Genomic DNA, 23,769 nt, shown 5'->3' with positions numbered 1-23,769 from the left:
ATCATGTTCTTAAAGACAATGATATGTTTGCTGTGTCTATATGCAGAACAATGTTATTTTGTTTGAAGTGTGTATGTGACATATTTTTGCATTGCTCCCCTGAGCTCTGATTGCATAGTTCGAGATGTTTCGGCCCTAAATATAGAGCTGGCTTTTCCCTACAATGTCAAATGTAACTTGATTCCATAAGTTGTCACAGCACGTCAGTTGCTGGCCTACCAGCTGAGTTCCTCTCACTCTATCCCACATTGCCTGATGGAGTCTGTGGGAGCGCTGGACAGCCCCATTGGGGCCAGCTTTAACCTCCTGAGTTTGCCAGCAACCTTCCCCTCGGATGAGGATGAGGAGTCACTGGGTCTTGAAGGGATCAAGCCCAAATCTTCGCCCATACCAAGACGACGGAGTTCAGAATCCTCTGATGACTCCCCGCCTCCCGCTTCAAGCAGCCGAAGAGTGTCCTTTGCTGATGCCTTCGGTTTGAGTCTCGTCTCAGTGAAACAGTTTGACGCTCAGGGAGTAACTGCACCATCTGGCCCTCTGGAGAGTGACTTGAATGAAGATAAGGAGTATTATATTCTTCCTCTCTTCACTCTTCCGCAGAGCGTAGAGGAGCTAGACCTGCGGGTTCATGAGCAGAAGCTGGAACTGGAAAGTTTGGAGCTGCTTTCTGGGACTTCAACCCTAAGAGGAATCGTTTGCGTGCTAGATGTGTGTTTAGAAAAGATGGTCTATGTACGGACCTCTTTAGATTCATGGAGAAGTCATTTTGATCTGTTGGCAGAGTACGTACCTGGGTCAAACAAAAGTGGGATGGATTGTTTCTCCTTTAAGATCACACTGGTTCCCCCATTCGGAGACGAGGGCGCAAGGGTTGACTTCTGTTTGCGATATGACACACCTTTAGGCACTTTTTGGGCAAACAATAATGAAAAGAACTACTCTCTGTTTTGTTGTGAGAAAATAAAGGAGAAACCTCAAAATGTGTGTGAAAACAGAATAAGAAGCTGTCTGAAAACAACCAGGTAAGGGGTCTCCAAAAATGAAAATGTATAGACTGAAAATATTAAGTTGTTGCCTTAAATTTTTAAGTAAATTCAACTTGGATATTTAAGTCAGTTTCAACCTTAATTATGTTAAACTGACTTAAAAATTAGTTCGAACATGTAAAAAAAAATTAAACTTATTTTGATGAGTTAAAGCAATGTAAAACCATGTTATCACAACTCATTGATCTATCTAACTTGATAACTAAGAATTAATACATGAATAAAACTACAATAAAGGCGCACCCAATGAATTATTAAGGAACACCACTGGTTTCCCCCCAGTTCTTAAGCACATATATATATAATTTTTTACATCACTTATAATTTTGTTGTTGTTGTAATTTTCCAGCCCAAATGTTGCAGCAACAAATAATGAAGAATTTCCAGGTAACTGACCTCCTCAAAAATGACTTGAAACTAGATTTGGAAATACCGTAAAATTCTGATGAATAAATGTTATGTTTTCTCAGGTATAAATCTAAAGGTCACTAGCCCACAATCTCTAAACTCTGAAAAACATGAAAAGGAAAGCATTGAATTAGAGGTGAGTTATTTTTATAGTTCACCAAAGATTAATTCATAGTCACATAATGATGTTTATAATTATATAGCGACAACCAGGATTAACATTGTACATCCTGAACATTGTGACACGCTACTCTTTATGAATGTCATGTGGTCACTGATGACATTCACTTTTCAGGCGTTGACAAATGTGAGTAACTTGATAGGTCAGGCTGTTCAGGGTCACTCTGAGATCATCATGATACGTTGTTAAAAGTCAATGTCTCAGTCGATTTATCTTAGAAGTTGAAAACGTACTCCTAAGATCTTCAGACCTAAATTTTATTTATTGAAGATAGTCTTTCTTTCATTAAATTTCACATCTACCTCTTTGTAAACAGGAGGAAATAAGCCGAATCCGCAGCCGAAGGAGCAAAAGAAGGGCTGTGCGATTAGCAAAAGTCAAGAAGCACTTTGCTAAGAGAGAGACCAAGACCAAAGAGAGTGAAGTGACAGCAGAGACTAGCATGCAGGAACATGCATCAGTGCTGGAGAAGACATCATGTAGTCCAGACTCATCACAAACTGCTCAACCACCAACATGCAACCAAATATCACCCTCAGACGAGTCCTCAAAATTTGCGGAGGATAGTGGATATTCCGCTGACATTTACAGCCAAGCTCTTACACAAAATGAAGGCATGATCAACACCAAGACTAATTTATCCACAGCACACACACATTTACCCCTAGAAGACTGCGGTGAATCGATTGCATGCTCTGCTTCGGAGGCCTTGGAAGACGGCCAACTTACTGAGGACCTTACTGACCAAAAGGTTTCGATCCAACAGTCTTTTCCTGTATGCCAAAATCCTGACTTGCCTATCTGCAAGAAAGTTGAAAGAGCATGGGAGCACTTTGAGAAGGACACTAAGCAAAGAATTAAAGGTTTGAGCTCCAAGATGGACGAGGACACGAATATTAGCGCCAGAAAACCAGAAGAGAATGTGAGTTTGAAAACTACTAAGCCTCAGCCATTTTCTCATGGCTTTACATTTGGGACCATTGTAGCCCCGCTTTATCATCAGGTTTTTAAAAGCATGGAAACAGATAGAAAAGACTTATTTAGGAAAACTGTACAAGTAGATAAGTCATTAAGGGAGCTGGAGGATGAGAGTTTAACAGGGGTCACGGCCGCTGAGACCACAGACATGTGGCCAGAGTCTTGCCTTTCTACAAAACAGACAGTACATGATATTAGTGTTGGCGTCTGCAAAGAATCAGCAGAACAAAACTCACAACTTACAATAAACCCAACCAAAAATCCTCTTTCTGAGCCAAATAAGTGCACACCAGACCATACATTTACCGAAACAAGTCTTCCAGAAGTTGCATCCGAACAGCCAGATCTTCCTCTAGGTAAAATTGTACCATCGACTGAATTCTCATTCCAGGGTGATCTTTGCCAAAGTCCATGTTTATTTCCCCTACAAGGATCAGAACTTTTAGTCTCTACAAATCAAACAATAGAGTCCGGTATTGACATCCAACCTAAACAGATCCATCCTTCATCACCCATAGCAGTGCCTTCATTATCTGTAGACAATCAAATTTCTAGTATTAAAATTGAAATGTCACAAAACCAAGGGGATATCCACACCAATGAGGAGAATATATTAGTGCGAACAAGGTATTCAAACAGCCCCTCTTGCATTCTTGCCCAATCTCCAGAAGACCCCATGACGCTCCCTACTTCAGGGATCATCTTAGGTTCCTCTGATGATAAATCAGAGCCGGATTGCTGTGAGATGAGATTGAACATTGAAAAACCTGAAGAACCGTATCACTTATGTGAACCATATGCAGAATTGGGGAACACACGGGTAAATATGAGCAATACTTCGGAGAGCTGTCAAATGAATGAAAAGAAGGAACAAATGCCTGTCGGGTTTGCTTTACAGACTTCCGAGACAGAGAGCTCAAGCATGATTGAGTTTGATGGAGAACATAACACATTAGTGATTAAAGAAGAAATTCACGAAATGAAAAATTATGAAAGCTTAGATGAGGGAACTGGAAATCAAACAAAGCAGATAGAGAAGCTGGAACAAGAACCAAAAGAACAAGAAGGTGCAGGAGAAGGGGGAATGAACATTGAAGATGAGTTGAAATACATAGATGATGAAGAGGACTTGGATGCAATGGAAACTGAGAGAGAAAAGACACAACAAGCAGATGAAGATGATTTACTGACTGTTACTGAAAGAGATTCTGAGGAGCAGAAGCAGATTATTAGTACCAGCAATGTTAAATCATTGCCACATCACATTGACTTCAATGAAATAGAAGATCTAGGTGGAGTTGAGGACTCAGAAAAACAGGATAGGCACTTTAACAGTGGAGTAGAGATTTGTGAGGAATCTTGGCAAGAATCATCTCCAACGAGTGATACTGAACTCAGTGGAAGTGTGCGAGCTATGGAGAAGGATTGGGACGTCATTGAGTTTATTGATAAAGAAGAGAGTATGTGCCGTGGAAGTGAGAACAGTGACCGGGACACTACTGATGATGTGAACAAAATGCTGGAAAACATGGATTGCCAGGCGAAAGACTCAATGATCAGAGATCTTGAAAATGTTGACGACAACACCTCAACAGAATCGCAGATTGATGATGAGATGGAGCTGTACTTGATCAGCCTGAGGAATTCACAGCAGTCAGTATTCAGAGAAGGCACAATGAGTGGAAGTTATGGCAAAAGACCTTCAATGAGTAAAGGAAGGCCGTTAGCTATGCCTTCAATCTCGGAGTCTGTGGACGAGGACCAGTCGAATAGTTCCCTAGAAGATTTAACAAATATTGAGTACATTATGGAGCAGGAAAGAGCTACGCAAGTCATTGCCCGTAATGTCTTGTGGTGGAAAGAGTTTCTGTCCTATGATAATATGATAAGGGTGATCGGATATACATTTTTGTTGATAGTGTTTTTGGTTGCTGCATTTTATTATGACTTCATCGCATGTTTTGCCCTATATGTTCTTACAGTGTATTGGCTGTTTCGACAAGGGGAGGAAGAGACACTGAAAAACCCTGAAAGAGGATTACAGTAAATGTGATTTACTCATGAAGATTTTGGGATAGTTTAGCAGAAGTGAAAGTGGAACTGAATACATGATGTAAGAATACAATTGAAAGCATTGGATTCCGTGGAGGTACAGTATTTATCGCACATATTTTCGTAATGGCAAAAACGTGATTTTATTTGATGGCAGACTTTTGTTGACAGTATCTGAGTCCGGCTGTATGGGCAATATGTTTGCATACAATATAACAATTCTCTTAACACAGAGCTGATCATACAGCAAGGGATTAAAGAGGGTTAATATGTGTAGTCATGGTTGGATTATGTGCTAATGGTGCCTGGTACAGTGATGTTTAAAGGACCACTGGGTGAGTGAAGAGTTCAATTTTGACATATTATAGACGATTAGTCTTGAAAAAGCATTATATTGAAATTTAATTAGGTTTCATTTCATAGAAAGTACCTGGATTGTAATTGATCTATACATTTAACACATACAAAGCAGTAAAAATGTATTTTTTTTTACTTCAGGCAAAAGAACAACTGATAAAATCTAGCACAAGGTCAAAATCTGTCTGATTCGAAATGATACAAAGTAATTCATTTTTCTGTTGCAATTATTTTACAAACATTTTCCCATACATAGCCGCACAAGTTTAGTAGAGTTCAAAAATGATTATGTGTTTCATTACATGTCAGCTTGTTTGTTTACAGTCATAAACTATTTGACACTACTTTCCAAAAAAGACATCAAGGGTTGTTATCCTCCTTTATGTTTCAATGGTCTTATCATCTCCAAACTGACCAGCGTTTGTTTCATAAATACAGATATAGACACAGGTGTCTATAGGCTACTCACAATCAATAAACCATGTAAAATAAACAATAGCTTCCATCATTTCATTATTGTGTACTAAAAATAGATAACATGTATGGATTCATCTGTTTTTGTATTGTTTATAAATTTATTTTGCAATTCAAAAATAATTATTCATTTTTATTGCAATTCAATATTTTGCACCATGTTATTATTTTAAGTTGTCTTTATCTTGGTGAACATCATTCACTGAAATGGCTTTCATTGAACAAACAGATCGTCTCCAGGTAATATGCAATTCACAGAAATAAATCTGACCACAGATCTCCCCTAAATAGACTAATTTTTTTAGCTGCATATATTTTGATTAATGTTTCATTTGTTTTTGAGCGAGTCTAGAGGTCTAAAATATCATAAAACCCTTACCCAACCTAACAATTTTTCAAGATATATTTTATGTTCCACAGAGGAAAGAATACGATAACATTTTATTTCGATAGTCCACTTTAGACATAACTATAAGTAACTTTATTAATATTAAATAATATTTATACAAATATTTTAATATAAAAGTATAATAATATAATTGTTAATAATAATCACATGATTAGTATTATCATTTATAGGCTATGTAAGTTAAACTTTCAGAGCACAGAGGCGTTTCATGTTAGAGTTCACAGATTGGCCGTGCGCTTCCGTCACGTTCGCTGGAGAGGCGCAATCAGGCGGCGCGTTGTTGCGGAGTGCGCGTGCGTGCTGACGGACTGACGGAGCCGGTGCGCCGGTAGTGTCAGTGCTGTATTATGGACCTGCAGAGCAGCGCTGAGACAGACCTGGATCCCTCCGAGTACCACCCCGGCTCTGTCCCCATGGGGCTGCAGTCCAGGAAGCAGGAGCAGGAGAAGCTCTCGGGGTTGGTGAAGAGCGTGCACAGAAAACTCCGCAGGAAATACATTGAAGGTATTGGCTGCGAATGAGATGCGTAGCTGTGTAGCCTAGCCTAGATCAGTGTCTGTAGTCTGGCCTGAGCAGAGACGCGGATATTTTAACGCTTGGATTACAACCGTGACGCTACGAGAGCAAAAAACGTTATTTTATTTTAAACGTGTGTTGCATCCCTGTTGACATGAACTGATTTTATACAAGGCTCGTTTTTGGCTGTGTCTGAAAACCTAGTGAGCTAACGTACATATAGCTTCCATACGTAACATAAACATTCGAATAGAACGTTCTGAACGCCCGTACTGTTTAGCTAGGCAGCACGTACCGTATTGAAACAGGTTCTGTCTGTCTGTCTGTCTGTCTGCAGCACTTTAGACTAGTCAGCAAAATTGTGCAGGGTCGTTCATCTGTTCCTGTTTTGCACTTCATTGATATGATGACTGTGTTTGAAAGCATAAACAACTTGAACGTACAGACGACACATTTGCCTCTCTAAAATCTTTAACCTCTTCCCTGTCAATTATGTATCAATGTAACGTTACTATTTGTATTATGATTCAAAGCACTTATGCATAATGGACAACATTTGACCTATTTTAAGTGTGTCAATCTGCTGGGACAGGCTTAATAAGTATAAATAGGATGAGGTTTTAAGAAAAACCACTTGATTAATGGATGAAAATATTACATGTACTAATTAAACGAAAGGGTAGGTAGCAACAGATTTGGGAGAGTTAGATCTGTTGTACCTGTTTCGGTTTCAGTGTGACAACGCCACTTTTATAATGAGTACTTATGGTGTAAAGCTGGATTTTTTCGTGTTTTTTGTTGTAATCTACCTTTCCCCTCAGTTGACGTATACATTTGCCACCCTTCTTTGCCATTTAATGTTTATTTCAAGAAAATATCAATACTACTCATATTTATATTTAATCACATTTTAAACAGTTGTGACAATACAGTTTCTGTAACAGGTTAGTAAGCATTGCAAATCCTTTTGAAAACTAATCTAAAATAAAATTAATAATATATAGTTTAAACTCCCAAAAGGGTTTCTGAAGATTAAACAGATGGTTCACCCCCCCAAAAAATGAAATTGTTGTTCAAAACCTGAATGACTTTCTTTTTTTGTTGTGTGGAACAAACAATATTCTGAATGTTTGTTATTATTGACTACAAAAAATGCTGATACATTTCTCAAAATATCTTCTTTTATGTTGCACAGAAGAGAGAAAGTCAGACAGGTTTGGAATGTCATGAGGGTTTTTCTCATTTTTGGGTGAACTATCCCTTTAAGCACCTCCTGTCACTGACGATTAAAAAAATCCATTAAAAAATACAAAAACAAGCCATCTTTCAGGCCATATTTTGTACCCAATTCGTGGAAAGTGCCTCCTACTATGTTTTCTAGTTAAGCCCCACTCCCTAAAAATGAATGCACGTTTCTGTGAAAATAGTATCTTGAGAAAATGTATTGATAGACCTGAAGTAATTCATTGTGAGGATGTAGTTACATTTCATGTTCCCGTCTTATGCTGCAATGAGCATTATTCAAAAAGGTTATCATCCCCATCATCAGGTTATGACATAGTAGAGAGTAGGAGGAGGTTATGAAATGTTATATTTTTCCCTGCAATCAGTTCCACAGGAAGCAGAACCTGATGTAGCGCACCACAATCTTTATACTATCCGACTTTAAATTTGTTGTTGAGTTTTTTATCGAATCTCCCTCGGTTTCCCCCGAGAGGGATGAGCAGTGCTATAAATCCCACACACAGTAGTCTATTCACTAGACCCCGTGATGGGTTAATAAGGAAGGCGTGATCTGGTCTTCTTGGCATTGGACAGCAGTATTCATATGTAACGACGCTGCAGTATCTTCCCTTGTTTGTCTTATTCTCTGTAAATCTAATAAAGCCCTGTATTTTCCACTCTTTCATGGGACGGCTCACTTTTGTCAGTTCTTTCCCCCCAAAGCAGTCTTTTTGGGTAGTGGTTGCCTTCTGGTGTCATTGTCGTTATCAGCAAGTTTTTGAACTGTGTGTGACTGTGAATCAGCACAAACACTTTGATGAGACAGTACTTTTGAGCTTGGCTTGGAGTTTTTGAAGAAACCCGACAGTGTTTTGTGAGCCGCTGGAGGCTAGGGGTTAGAGAAACCACTGACGTCAGCTGACTTCAGAAAGTAGGCTTTGTAAGAATGTTTACACTAGTTATGCTGTGCGGAGAGCAACCCTGTGGCATGATTGTACACTTCTCTGTTTTGTCTCTTTGAATGCAGTGGGAGATTTCGAGAAAATATGGCGCGAGCATTGTGAAGACGAGCAGACTCTCAGCGAGTATGCCATGGCCATGAAGAACCTGGCCGACAACCACTGGGCGAATAAATGCGAGGGCGAGGGACGCATTGAGTGGTGCCGCAGGTACGGCTGTTGTTGATGGTCATTGTTTTTTGTCGAGAAGCCAATTTGGTACTTTTTAGGGCTTTTCACATTTGAAATAGTGAACCCTAGGTCATTCTTAACCATCCTGGGTTATCTTGCTACACGTTTCACATTGCTCAGAATATACCTGGGGTTCACAATGAATACTGGGTTTCACACTTAACCTTCCTAAACCCTGAGTTAATATCTTTATTTGCATATTTACGGTGTCAGTGTCTTTGATTGGATGAATGCAGTATGTGACTTGTTTACATTAAAGGAGGAGTTCACTTTTGCTGATAATTTAGTCACCCCCATGTCATCCAACATGTCCGTGTCTTTCAATCTTCAGTCGAAAAGAAATTAAGGTTTTTGATGAAAACATTCTGGGATTTTTCTCCATATAATGGACTTCAATGGAAACCAAACGGTTCAAGGTCCAAAAGACAGTTTTTAGTGCAAACTGTTCAAAGGGCTTTAAACGATTCGAAACGAACGATCAAGCGAAACGATCGCTCATTTAATAAATAAATAAGTAAGGGTTAATGCCCGACGAGGTGTCCATTGTCAGGTTTTAATGGACGACGGCGAGGCGTAAACCGGCCGACGCGCAGCGGAGGACGGTTGCCTCCGCCAAGTCCATTAAAACCTGACAATGGACACCTCGGAGGGCATTAACCCGCTTATACCATGGTCACTTGCCAAATAAAACATTAGTTTATATTTTAATTAGGCTAAATCTAGTTTTTACAAATAATAACTTGACTGACTGTTTATCTAGCAATCGGAGATATTTATAGTCCGCTTAGCTCGTATCCCTTCAGGTTCACAAATGCATTTTTTTTTTCATGAAACACAAAGGTAGGCATAGTTTTTTTTTATTACACATAAAACAATTAATCAAACAACAATAAAAAAACAATTAGCTCTGAGCTCCAGCGATTTGCGCTTAACGTTATAGAGGGCAAAAATTAATCAGATCAAAGAGAGGGTCATTTGCCTCAGGCTCCTTAGGCTTGAAACGCTGTAACGTTCAGCCTTCTCCTGCCTTGGTTGTCTGGACAGCTGCGTAAAACTCCCGCAGGGTCTCATTCAGGGGTGCGTTTCCCGAAAGCATCGTTATCCAACTATGGTCGCAAGTTACGTCGTTACCAATAGAGTTCAATGGAGCAGCGCAGCAGCGGTGTAATTTCCTCCGTTTTATTTACATTTTTTCTTTCTTCAGCAGCATACCAGTCGTCAAAGTTGCCATATTCTCCATAGATGTTAAAAGAAATAGCACGAAGTCGCTCATTGTTGTATTAGGCTATAATATCTAACGTTAGATGATAGAGCATGTGACTGCCTGTTGCTATGGTTACTCACAGCCGTTGTAGGCAGCGCATTTATTTATTAATTTCGAATGGTAAACAGGCAGTTTCACCAGAACTACTTTACTAGGTGTCCTCTATCACTTTTTAACGGACACCCTGCAGCCAATCAGAATCGAGTATTCACCCAGACCATGGTATAACAAAGTTTAAGTTTTATAAGCTCAAATGCTCGCCTTGCTCTTTTCTGTGATGCGCTTTCGTGACTCTCCTGTTCGAACTCGTTCATTTTGTTCGTTGAATCAACCAAATGACACGAAAAAAGATTTGTTCATTTTGATGAACGAGTTCGAACAGGAGAGTCATGAACGCACATCACAGAACCAAACAAGGCGACCATTTGAGCTTATAAAACTTTGTTATTTTTGTTTTTAAATGAGCGATCATTTAGTTTGATAAGACCCTTATTCATCGTCTGGAGTCGTTTAAAGCGCTTAGAACAGTTTGCACTGAAACTGTCTTTTGGACCTTGAACCCTTTGGTTCCCATTGAAGTCCATTAAATGGAGAAAAATTCTGGAATGTTTTCATCAAAAACCTTCATTTCTTTTTCGACTGAAGAAAGAAAGACATGGACATCTTGGATGACATGGGGGTCGAAAATAGAAACGGCTGTTTTTAAAACAAGCTGTGTTTTCCTGACGATTTGGTTGTCGGTCGCACTCACAATTAAACTTTATCAGGCACGTCTACGCCACAGTGAGATGAAAAATTCTCAACTTTTAAGAATGCTGCAAGTGCACCGCAGGTCATGTGACAAGAACCAACCAATCAGCTTCAACCTTTCGGTAACATCATTGAAAGCTCAGGCAAGATGGAAGAAACCCCCCAATAAAATGGTTTCTCTGTTCTCCATAAATAAATCTAGTAGCAGAGCTTCTGCAAGGGATTTTCTGTCCTGGATATCTATCCATTTATTTGCTTGTTAAATCTCTCTTGCCACAGTGTTTGTCAGGAATACTTCCAGGATGGAGGGATGAGGCGAGTGCTGGAGAAGGATGAGAAGAGCACTAAGCACGCCACAGCTGAAAATAACACATCTGCAAACTCTCTACCACAATCGTCCTCTCCAAGGTGACAACTTTACCACTGCGAATCCACAAAGATTTTCTACATTAGTTCATTGACTAAATCCTCTCATTTATCCTTAGTAACCACTCAGCGTTCCAGCTTGGGAGGATACGACTGTTGGATGTGGGCAGCTGTTTCAATCCCTTCCTGAAGTTTGATGAGTTTCTGACTGTCGGTATCGACATTGTGCCAGCAGTTGAGGTTTGTGTTTCTTCAAGTTATATGAGACTATAGACCTCTTTTTTAAAAATTAGAATGAAACTATTGAACGGATGTCACGTCTGCCGAACAGATTTTTTTCTCAGCAAATTAAATATGGCATCTACCCTAACTAAAGTTTAGTGATTCAGTTATTGGTTAAATTACGTGTTCTTTACCGTTGTTTTCTTACAATTTATCTATACTGGATGCAGCCTGATAGCAAATCCTTGTTCTTCATATGTTGTACATCAGGATGTAGAACAGGGCTTCAGTTTAATGTTTACATTTACATTTATTCATTTAGCTGACGTTTTTATCCAAAGCGACTTACAATTGCTATATATGTCAGAGGTCGCACGCCTCTGGAGCAACTAGGGTTTAAGTGTCTCACTCATGGACACATTGGTGTCTTACAATGGATTCGAACTAGAGCCAGACCGATATATCGGCAGACCGATATTAGGCATTTTCCAAACTATCGGTATCGGCAGTTATAATGGCCGATAAATGAATATTTCAAAAATAAAATAAAAACGGATAAAACACGCTTGAACCATCTCATGAGTGTTGGAGTTGTATAGTTTGTCCACCAGAGGGCACTCTACACGGTTCCTGTTGGCAACAAGCGTTGAGTTGGTCACGATACATACATTGCTTGAATGACAATTAAAAGAACATCCCCATCAGTTTTCTTAACTCAAATAAGCATGACAATTTGAATTTGAAATTTGTGACTATCATGTCCAGTTTCAAAAAAATTAATAAATAAAATATCGGCCGATATATCGGATTTTAAAACCCAAAAATATTTGTATCGGTCTTCAAAATCCTTTATCGGCCGGGCTCTAATTCGAACCCGGGTCTCACACACCAAAGGCATGTGTCGTATCCACAGTGCCATTACCACCCATGTTGGGAATTAGGCTGCTATTTTTTTTTTTAAATCCAACATGTATATGAAGAGTAGGTAAGAGTTTACTAGATTTGTATAAGATTTTTTTTTTGCCATTGACCCTTATACTAATTTGATCTATCCTGCATAGTAAAGCGAAACGTTCTGATCCTCCTTTCCCCATTTGTCCTTTTTATGGCTACAGAGCGTCTACAAATGCGACTTTCTGAACCTGCAGCTGCAGCAGCCTCTTCAACTGGCCAGCGACGCCTTGGATGCCTTCCTGCGGCATCTGCGCGGCCCCATCGACGCTTTACCTGCCCAGCTGTTTCACGTGGTGGTCTTCTCCCTGCTTCTCTCCTACTTCCCTTCACCCTATCAGCGCTGGCTCTGCTGCAAGAAAGCGCATGAACTTCTGACCTTGAACGGCCTCCTCCTCATCATCACGCCTGACTCCTCCCACCAGGGCCGGCATGCACTCATGATGCGTAGCTGGCGAGTTGCAGTGGAGTCTCTGGGCTTCAAGCGCTACAAATACGTCAAGTTCTCCCACATGCACCTGATCGCTTTCCGCAAGGTGTCGTCCACCACCAGCAGCGATCTGGTCAGCCGCAACTACCCGGAGATGCTTTACATCCCGCAGGACTTTAACACGATCGACGAGGAGGGGTTCACAGATTGCTACGAGCCTCCGCGCTCTGATTTCGAGGACGACATGTTGGCGTGTAGCTTCGCGGAATTGCCGGACACGCCGTACGATTCGGACTCGGGCGAGAGCCAGAGCTTCCACGAGCTGGAAGACCCCATTTTGCTCCAGAGCTGAACTTGTTTACTGCCCCTGTTGATATTTAGTACCTTACCATCATGCTGCCAAAATTGCTCTGCTGTTTGTGCACTCGACCCCTTTTTAAGCAGCAAAAAATTTGCACAGAGTGAATGAGGACGTTTAAGTGGGCGTTGATTTTTAAGAGCGTGCAAGACATCTCTTTGAACACAAATATACACACTAAATAATCTTAACTTAGAAATAGAAGTGATTTGGTTTTGTAACAGAAGCAGCTGCGTGATATCAGGTTGAGGACGATTTAGCTCATCCGCTTTGGCTGTTTTCTCACTCAGAATGACAAACATTTCCGTGCTAGCTTAGGCGTAGTTATCACCGGTGTCATATCTTTTGGCCGGAGTTACTATACTGTGTTATTCTTTTTCAGTTGTGTTTCTTGAAGGGATAGTTCCGGCAAAATAGAAAATATTCATTCTCGTTTTGTTCCAAACCAGTGACTGTATTATGTCCACACAATGAATGTCAATGGGGTCCAAAACAATGTTGTTTTTGGACCCCATTGACTTTTATTGTAAAGACAAAACCAGTTCTTTAACATTAACGTAACAGAAGTCATACAGGTTTGGAACAACATGATGGTGAGTAAATGACAAAAAACGTTGTGAACTAACCCTTTAATGGTTTGATTCTCAGCAAGATTCCACTGGATAATTTGGATGGAGATTTCAGCCAACTGTTCAACCAACTTTTTGAAATAGCCTTTATCAATGATATTTGTAGCATTTTAGGTGTCTGCAGAACTTGTGCGTGTTTGGTTATGTGACGTTGTAACTGTGAATGTGGATTTCTCGCTTCAACAAGGTACAAATCAAGCGAAGTAGTCGTAGATTTTCAGAACAAACAATCTTACAGGTGACCAGATTGGATGCATGTGTTGTGGTAACATGTTTCTAATCTTGCGATCAAACCGCTAGTACTATCCAATAACTTGTCAGTAGTATGTAGTGTGGAACAGATTAGAGTTTTGTGCATTTTGCCATAATGTGACTTTGAGTAGGATGATTGTTTACTCTTGACTGTTTACTCTCGAAACCTTCAGTTGCTTTAAATCCTCTTTCTGTATTGTAATCTGGTGTATAATATCTAATTGAGTTATTTTAGCTTCCCACTTTCGATTATAAAATAGAACTTTTAAGGTACAAAAGTCTGGAAAGTACTTTGCCAAACAGTTTATTGGAAGTACTATCAAAAGATTGTTGCATATCACTGTATGTTTTTAGCTCCTGTGTTTGTAATTGCAGAATTTGCTGTTTTTTTATTCACGCCAGGTTCTTAAAAACACTATATTAAATGTCCAAGCACATATTTGCACGTTTTCGATTACACCTTCCGTAGGGTTGGCAAAATATCGAGATTGGCATCAGCACTTCATTAGAATAGCAATACGTTCATAATCATAAATGGTCAAAAATGCCCCATATCACTATAACCTGGTAGTTATATTGACTAACTGATGTTAGGCACTGTTTTTTCTATTGTATCAATGTGGTTACCGATTGGTTAACCTGATGATATGAGAATATGCTGTGATGGGTCTTTACTCCTGAAGAAGTGTGATGAGATGTACATTGGGATTCTGTTGAAGTATCAATGTGAAGTTTTGGTGTTGGGCACTTTAAATGTGTTTTGGGGTGCCAAATATGAGTGTGGAAAGATTTAAAACGGGAAATTAAATCGGTATGTGATCTTTCAGGGTATCAGAAAAAAAAAAAAATCCTCTCAAGGTGCCTTCAAACCCAAATTGTATTTTTGCATTTGTGATTATATGGAGTGGATGCAAGAACAGGCTACTGATTGTCATTTGAAAGTAAGCTAATTTTCTGTCCCACAATAAACAGTTACAGTACATACTTTCAGCGAATTAACCAGCTCCTAGATAAATTACTAACAATACTGCCCTATTAGCAATAGCGTATAAAGGTGTCCTTTAGTCTGTACTCGATTTATACTGTAAGTCAGAGAAAAAATATTTTAAAACTATTGGAAAAAAACAATCTTTGTATTAAAATGTTTACTTCTTGGTGTATTCAAACATTCACATATCAAACATATTTGTCTTCCCCATCCATTGTTTGCATGATTGATTTTCTTTATCAGTGTTAAGATGGTTGACTCCTACAGGAACGGGCTGTTTGTGAGAACTATTGTCATTCATCTTTTATAAATAAAGGTTTTTGTTGCCTTCTCTCGGGTGGTCTTTCATTTGCCTGTGGCAGGTTGCCTTAAATATTTGTCATGTAGGATCATATGCATTTAATTTCTGACAGAATACATTTTAAATATTGATTGTAGTGCGATTTCATTCCAGTTCTCAAATAAGTTGCACTACTGCTCAAATGTCAGTAAGATAAAAAAGGAATACTTTCACTCTGCAAGGTTCCATTAAATTGATCAAAAGTGGCAGTAAAGTCATTTCTAATGTTACAAGAGATTGTTTATTTCAAATAAATAGTGTTCTTTCTATTTTTTTAAATCAGAGAATCCTGAAAAGTATCATATTTTTTTATAAAGAATTATTAAGCAAAACTGATATCGATGTTTCTTGAGCAGCAAATCATAACGATTTCTGAAGGATCACGTGATACTTCATTCACCCTCGTTGGTTTCACTGCGAGGATGTTGGACACTTTTGTCCTGTCAGAGATTCCGTAGCGGCTTAAAACCGATGTACAAATATGGCGGATGCTGGGTGAAGTTTTGACGATGGTTCGAGTATGTTTTGCGACAAATTACCCCAGTTTCAGTTGTTTTTCTGCTAACGACATAACTAATAACTTGCATATCTGCTGTCGTGTTTTTTTTTAGCTTTCATTTAATCGCTTTTACTCTCCTCATGTAGAGAAACAACACATTCAGGCAACTTTCTGATGCCGGTAAATAGACTGGAATCTGCTCGCCTAATTCAGACTGACAGCACATTAAAACTGTTCTGCTCTTATATTTATTTTATTTTATAGCCTTCAAGCAGTTTAAAATTTTCACATCTATTCCACGTCTTAGTTTTAGTCATCATAACATGACCTGGAGTTGAATAGCTCGGTTTATTCAGCAGTAACAGGTGGATATTGTTAATCCACTTTCTGATTGTAGATGCTACTTTGACGTTTGACCTAAAATGTCTCGATTTAGTACCTCAAATCCACACCACAACATGTTCTTACATCCGTTTTGAAGAATGGTAATGCCACTAGTATTTTTTTGCCATTGTGACGTATAACTTACGTCACTCGCGACGCTAATTTTTTCTGTATTTGTGGGAGTTTTAACACTGCAGCGATGTGCAAGCTGCTCAAGTATTTCTTGAGCCACTTCCTTTACGCTGCGATGACCCAGCTGGATGAAGCCAATAAAGGGGTCAGCACATGGTCATCCATCCGTTACCTCGGTTATCTGTCCAGTCTGACCTCCCTGGTGGCCATTTGCCTGGGGATTTATGTACAATGGGAGAAAACCGCAGACACTATCATCTTGGTCATTTTTATTTTGGGCCTCTTTGTTCTTGGGATTGCCTGCATTCTCCACTATTATTTCGGCATGGAGAGCGTCAGCCTCTTTCTGTTGCATCTGTGGTTTGGTTTCCTTCTGGGTTTATTGTGCTTCATCAGTGTCCCGTCCAAAGAGCTTGATATCAAGGAACAGGTGGCCAACTGTATGTTAATAGCGAGCATGGTTATACGAATCCTTTGGGCATTGGTTGAAAGAATGTGCGGTTATACTCGACATCAACCCGCTTTCCTCACCTCGAGGGAAGCTCTGGAGCTCATAGGCTTCGCTGTGGCCAGCACGACCCTGGTCGGCAACAAATTTATAAGCCTTGTAGTCCTGACACTCGCTTTGGCCGCTGTAATCGTGGACTTGCGCATGAAGTCCTTCTTGGCCTTCCTAAACCTGGCCTGCTTCTCCGGGATCGCTGCATTCTTCTTCGAGGAGACTTTAGGAATGTTCACCAACCCCTTCGCCCTGTCTTGCTTCTTCAGCCGCCTCGTCTGCGACCCATTCCTGGACGTCTACTTCAGTGGGCTTTCGGTCACTGAACGCTGGTCACCACTCCTGTCGAGAAGAGGCCTGTGGAGACACTTAACTCTTCTTCCTCTGGTTATCGTCGAGGTGATGTTTCTGGTCATCGCCGCTCTGAAGATGAGAGATCTGGATCGGTGGTACCTGCTCATCCCGGGTCTCTCAGCATTCACTATTTTCTGGATCATCTGCCACCTGGTTTTCCTCGTCACGCTGTGGGGTTTTCACAGTAAGCTGAGTGACTGTCAGAGGATGTGCATGGTGCACACATCAGAGGCTGGAGAACTGGACAGGGTCATGGCATCTAAGGGGATGCGGCACTTCTGCCTCATCTCAAAACACCTGGTGCTCTTCAGCCTGATGTCCACCATCATACTGGGGGCTCTGGGTTGGCAGGTAATATTTGCTGTGAAAATCTTTTAAAAATGTATGTGCCAAGTTCTTAGAAATGTAGTTCTTGTATTTATGTTGGTTTCATGTGTGTTGTTTAACGTCTCTTGAAAATTATATTGAAAACATTTCATATAATGCCTCTAAAAACTTAATAACATATTTCCCTTACACCTTGAATGCATGTGGGTGAAGCTCGTTACTTTCAATAAAGTTTTAAAAATATTTTAAGGTACATATAATTTATTATTTATTTATTATTATTTAAACATCCTCATTTAAAAAAAATATTATTTAATAAATATGATACATTCTTTTTGGAAGTGACAAGTCACATCACATGGCATTTGGTTTATAAGAGCCTACTAGTGAATCAATTATTGATGAGTGGTAATGCAATTTTGTTAAATATATATTTTATTTCAAAGAAATTTTAATTTAAAATTTTGCAATCAAAATCATTTTAAGTAATTTTAAAAAATACATTTTAATTCAGAAACTAAAACAAGCTTGTCTTAAGTAATACAGTAATATTGTGAAAAATTGTTACAATTTAAAATAACTTTTTTTCTATTTTACAATATTTAATGTAATTTATTCCTGTAATGGAAAACCTATTTTCAGCATCATTACTCCAGTCTTCAGTGTCACATGGTCCTTCAAAAATCATTCAATATATAGATTTGCAGTTCATATTATTATATTATAATAATTATTATTATTTTGCTATATTTATAGTCAATGTTGAAAATATTTCTGGAACCAATTTAATCCATAATTGCTGAATAAAAGTCTTAAAATATTTCAATTATTATTAAGAATAAAAGTAGTAAAAAAGCTTCCTGACCTCAAACTTTTGATTTGTATTTTTAATAATAAAATACAATTGTGGGCATTGTGTCATTAACCCATTTCATACATTCAGTGGTTCATCATACTGCAAAACATTTTGTAAGTTTGCTTTGTCAAAATATCTGCCTTAAAATAAGAACATTGATTTTCTTTGGAAGTCTTAAATGTAATTTTCCCCCTCCTACAGCCGTCCAACAGTCTGTTTATTGCCTTGTTTCTGCTGGTCCTGCCTCTTGAATCACTAGCCCACGGCCTCTTCCATGAGCTGGGAAACAGTCTTGGTGGAACCTGTGTCGGTTATGCTGTGGTGATTCCTACCAACTATTGCAGGTACTGTCCAAATATACATTGACATTGAATACTTATGCTACTTGATTACTCAGTAACTTGCACAGAGGGTCAGTGTTTTACTTCGTCCTCTCTTTCTCTCTCTCAGCCCAGATGGTCAGCCCACACTCCTGCCCCCGGCGCATGTGCACGAGCTCAACTTGCGATCCACAGGGATGCTAAACAACGTGCAACGCTTCTTCTCTCATCACATGATTGAGACCTACGGTTGTGATTATTCCACAAGCGGCTTGTGTCTGGAAGCCCTGCAAGCCAAGCTCCGCATATTCATGGAGGCGCACACGGCTGACGGCCCACGACACGACACCTACGTGCTCTACTATAGTGGTCACACCCACCGCAGTGGAGAGTGGGCTCTAGCAGGTGGGCCAATCATTTACATCACTTTTTACCAGTAGAAACAGACATCTGGGGGAATCTCACAAGTTCTGACTCAAGAACAATCACCTGTAGTCCAAAAATTTTTTTTAAATAAAATCTAATATTGACCGCATTTTCCTTCAATTCTCATTACCGTAATAGTTTTTTTTAAATGATTAATATTAGTGTATTTGAAAATTAATTATATTTTATTTTTATGTCCTTAATTTAAATGTAAAAAATCACTATAACCTATCCTTTTGTTTTTTAAAGGTACGGTATTATAGTACTGAAAATAAATTAGGATATGTGATGAGAAACATTTGTATATGTATATATTAGAATCAGAAAAAAGTATTACAGCAAATATAACCATGATGTTTAAACATTTTGCAATTTAAACAAAAAAAAGTATATTTTTAAATAAGAAAAAAATTGGCTTAATTGTGTATATAGATTGATTATATATATATATATATATATATATATATATATATATATATGAAGACTTCAGATGCAAAAGCCTCTAAGTGCCATCTGAAATTTTCTTCTAGAGTGATAATTTTTATCAAGCTTGTATGGTTATGTTTAGTTATTTCACTTTAATGGCAATGAAAATTACCTATTGATCATCATTTAAGTGAAATTACTGAACCTAAATATACGAGCTTGATAAAAATTCAAATTTTAGAAGGAAATTTCAGATAGCACTTAGAGGCTTTTGCATATATATATATATATATATATATACAGTATATATATATATATATATATATATATATATATATATATATATATACAGTATATCTATATCAGAGAGAGAGAGATACACACACACAGATCATGTTATTTTCTTTGGATTTTGTTGAGAAATATGATGGGGATGTTGATTTGACAATAAAATGTGCATACTATTTACATAATATATACATTCAAAAAAGATAATATGCAAATGCAGTTTAGCTAAACTCTGATGACATCTTAAATACATTTCTCCCCCCTTTTTATTGAATCAGGTGGCGACGTTTTGCGTCTAGATGAGATTGTGCAGCTTTGGAGGGAGAAGAACGCCGGATCCTGTTCCCGCCTCATCATTATTCTCGACACCGACAACTCACTCCCCTGGGTGAAGGAGGTGCAGAAAATCGAGGGACTTTATGTTGCGGTTCAAGGGGCAGTGCTCTCTAGCCCCACAGACCTGGAGATCCAGGACACGCCTCAGCTCGGGGACTTCACCTGTCAGTGGGTCGATTTTAACTGCAACCCTGACAGCATCGTTCGGTGGTCCAATCGTGGGCGGACCGTCAGAGCTGCCTATGGCATCTCCAGACTCTGGAGTGACTACAAGCTTCACCTGCCCTCTGATAGCGACGTCACCCGGCACTGGAGACTCTACTTCCCTCGCTTGACTTACCCTGTGGTTCAGCTCGCCCACTGGTGCGGCGGGTTGAACCTGTTTTGGGTTTGCAGCTACTGTGTTCGGCTGCTCCGAAGGATCAAACTCACATGGTTCCCACCTGCGGTGCTTGACACAGGCCAGGGTTTCAAGCTGGTTAAATCGTAAAACAGGACTGAGAGTGTGACGGTACTGTAAGCAGACATGGTCAGGTGACGCTCGCCTATGGCAGCTTTAAGTTGTGTGGACCAGAGCAGCAATTTATTAAATCTCAGGTGTGAAAAGACTCAATGTGTGTTTGTGAGGGTAAAGAATAGCTAAAAATTGGTCAACGTAATTTACAAGAATGCCATTTTGGATTCTAAACAAATTTATCAGACTGTAAGGGTGAAATGTCAGGGTCATAGATCATCTCATAATCAAAAGGTAGACAGACATAAGATATTATATTTTGCATAAAGAAATACTTTAAAATTAATTGTGATTGAAAAAATACTTTTAGGTCATTACCGAACTGAAAAATGTAATTGTAATTTGGAAAATAATTTTATTTAGTTACAAATCCCCGTAATTACTATGTGTAAAGTGTATTTGATTAAAAAAATAATAATTTAAAAATGTTTATATTACATAAAGTATCCAACCTACACATAATTTTTTATTACAGTAAAAAAAAATGCTGCCACAATGCAAATTATTATATAAAATGCACATTTTTATTTAAAATGTATTTAAAATAGTTAACTTACAATTATTCAACAAGATTATTACAGGAAAAAATGCAATGAGAAATATCACAAAATAAAACATAAATGAGGATTTTTATCCTTAATTTCCATGAAAATAATAAAAAAAGAAAGATCCTAAAATAGGCTTTATTTTCTTTATGCAAAATGAATAATTTCCTTTTGATAATGTGGTTACGTTTGACCTAGAGATGCTTTTTATGAGATCCACATATTCTTAAATGCAATACGTTACTGATGGGCTTAACAGCATTGCACCCACTAACAATTTTTAGCTGTTACAGCTTTGAGCTTACTGATATTTGAACTCCCAGTGCCATTGTATCACTTATCATTATAACTTGTTTTCAAGACTATTAGCTTTAAAACTTCAAAATTGGGAATGTATCAGCACTGAACAGTTGAATGCAGCGTCAGAACGAGATCCAGCAGCACGGTGTGAAACCTGCCTCTTCTTAAAGGGGGGGTTGACTGCGATTTCACTTTTTTGATTTTAAATAGTTTTAGACGTCACTAACCCATCAACCCTCCCTCCAGAATATGCAGAAAAGGGCATGATCATATTTCTGCGGTTTGTCGAGTGTGTTGTGTTCACCCAGCTGTCAGGTCTGCTGTGTTCGAGCTTCCCACGGACGCTGTACTTCGTCAACAATGGATACAATTTATGTTTGATTATGTTCCTGAAAATGACGATCGTAATTTAGTTCTCTGTGCTGCGCATTTACGGAAGACAGCTTCCACAATCTCCACCTTTATGCACAGCTGCACTACTTCCTGAACTTAAGCCAGCTCCTTGATTCCTGTCTGTCATTATTGGCCAAATTGATTGATTCAGGTGATTAATTCCCAGTAGTCACGGCAACAATAATCAGACACACCTGAATTAATCAATTTGGCCAATAATGGCAGACAGGAAACAAGGATCTGGCTTAAGTTCAGGAAGTAGTGCAGCTGTGCATAAAGCCCAAGCAGTTCCAACTTTAAAACCACAACCTGTAAGTAGGCTAAGACTTAATCATTTTAAATGTATTTGCATGTGTAATTCCAGACGTAGCCTTGTGTTTTATTTTTTTCAAATGCCAGCGCTGGCTTTATTGCCACTAGGTTACTAGTTATGCAATTTTGTGTCTACGACAAACGCGTGCAAACATTATGGACCTGAATTTTTTAAAGTACTAATGTTGTAAATGTATTTTTCATGTATATATGCTTTATTATGACGTTATTTTCGATTTGATCAAGACCGTAAACTAATGCCAACGCTGTTTGTGTATAACATTAGCAGCCAGTCAGTTGCTATTGTTGCCAGTCAGATGCTATTGTGTAAAACAAACGTGTATAAAGTTAAAAAAATATAGGCAAATTATCATTCAGAAACGTTTAGTAAGAGCCGTGTGTGGTGAGGTTCTGCTGGACTCTTTTCATCGCGGCTTTCTCGGTCTGATTCTGCCTCAAACTGATACTGCAGTCTCGACATCATTATTTACGTGTATCCGCCCGTAAAGGTAATGGGCGTTAACCTTCCGGACAACGTGAGCGACAGTTTAGCCAATCACCACACACCGGCCCAAACTAACCAATCTGAGCCCTCTCCCTCTTTCTGAGGGAGTGGTTTCATAGAATCAGGAAGTCGACCGCTCGTTCGTTCTCCTGTCAGAGGAGAGCGCGGCTTCCAATAAAGGTGAAATTTATGAAAAATAAGACTTTTAAAAAAGAAAAACCACGAATACATGTTATATTACACCCCATAAACATAATCATGCAAAGAAAAAAAGCAGTCAACCCCCCCCCTCCCCCCCTTAACTGCACTAAACAAAGCACAGCCTTATATTTGTCGTCTATACAAGGGACACTACGTGTGTTTAACACTATAACCCATACATTCAGATCTGTCTAAGTGTATTTGTATTGATGTATTTGTTTATACAAAACTAGATTTTCTACTGCCCTTTATAAATCGAAAATTTTTATATGTTTGGTTGGTCTCATTTAGTTAATAATATTTGTCATTTGACTAATATTGTGTTGCTAGTATTTATAGCGGTTTTATTATGGACAAGACAGGTAATATGTTCTGAAGTGCCTTGTGTAAGATTAGTCCTCACCAAAAAGAGTGAAATATGCAATATTTATTGATTTAAGAACTATGAAAGGGTCTAAAGCGTTTAAAGAAACCTGCGAATGACTCCAGCAAAGAGTGAACAAGATGCTGGGATGATTTCAATGATTGTTTGCGTGTATGAAATCAGACATGAGAATGAGTTTGATATGAATAAAAGAGGTGCTCTTTTACTGCAACCATGTATGGAATTGTTTTTATTCTCCCGACAGATTTTTTTTTTTTTACTATAAAATGCAGATTAACTTAAGGTGCTGTTTTACCATTGTTCAGCAAATGCGTTATGCGATTGTGAATTTCACAATTTCACATGAAGGCGAAAGATTTCCTCACGCAGATTTCGCAACAGG

At 38.7% G+C, this 23,769-nt stretch overlaps 3 protein-coding genes across 4 annotated transcripts; all 3 read left to right on the top strand.

The window, feature by feature from the left end:
* Window positions 1-127: 127 nt before the first annotated feature.
* Window positions 128-4,786, top strand: ppp1r3ab (protein phosphatase 1, regulatory subunit 3Ab). The gene is made up of 4 exons (XM_039657974.2): window positions 128-1,022; window positions 1,396-1,433; window positions 1,517-1,590; window positions 1,952-4,786. The coding sequence occupies exons 1-4, from the start codon at window positions 256-258 to the stop codon at window positions 4,658-4,660; spliced, it is 3,588 nt and encodes a 1,195-aa protein (XP_039513908.2). The 5' UTR covers window positions 128-255; the 3' UTR covers window positions 4,661-4,786.
* A 63-nt stretch (window positions 4,787-4,849) lies between these two features.
* samtor (S-adenosylmethionine sensor upstream of mTORC1) lies at window positions 4,850-13,321 on the top strand. Of its 2 annotated transcripts, none has more exons than XM_089127535.1 (5): window positions 4,850-5,000; window positions 8,673-8,814; window positions 11,129-11,257; window positions 11,335-11,455; window positions 12,553-13,321. In XM_089127535.1, the coding sequence occupies exons 1-5, from the start codon at window positions 4,964-4,966 to the stop codon at window positions 13,168-13,170; spliced, it is 1,047 nt and encodes a 348-aa protein (XP_088983661.1). In that variant the 5' UTR covers window positions 4,850-4,963; the 3' UTR covers window positions 13,171-13,321. The 2 variants fall into 2 exon arrangements, with proteins under 2 accessions (XP_088983661.1, XP_088983660.1); XM_089127534.1 differs by lacking the exon at window positions 4,850-5,000 and adding an exon at window positions 6,110-6,409.
* A 2,497-nt stretch (window positions 13,322-15,818) lies between these two features.
* On the top strand, window positions 15,819-23,635 carry tmem168b (transmembrane protein 168b). Its single transcript, XM_039657973.2, has 4 exons — window positions 15,819-17,604; window positions 18,638-18,780; window positions 18,887-19,161; window positions 20,175-23,635. The coding sequence occupies exons 1-4, from the start codon at window positions 16,468-16,470 to the stop codon at window positions 20,720-20,722; spliced, it is 2,103 nt and encodes a 700-aa protein (XP_039513907.1). The 5' UTR covers window positions 15,819-16,467; the 3' UTR covers window positions 20,723-23,635.
* Window positions 23,636-23,769: the final 134 nt, after the last annotated feature.

Source organism: Pimephales promelas, chromosome 25 (genome assembly GCF_988280905.1).
Source record: "Pimephales promelas chromosome 25, fPimPro1.hap1.1, whole genome shotgun sequence".
NCBI classification, from domain to species: domain Eukaryota; kingdom Metazoa; phylum Chordata; class Actinopteri; order Cypriniformes; family Leuciscidae; genus Pimephales; species Pimephales promelas.
The sequence above is the reverse complement of the archived record's forward strand: the minus strand, read 5'-3'. Positions and strand labels throughout refer to the sequence as shown.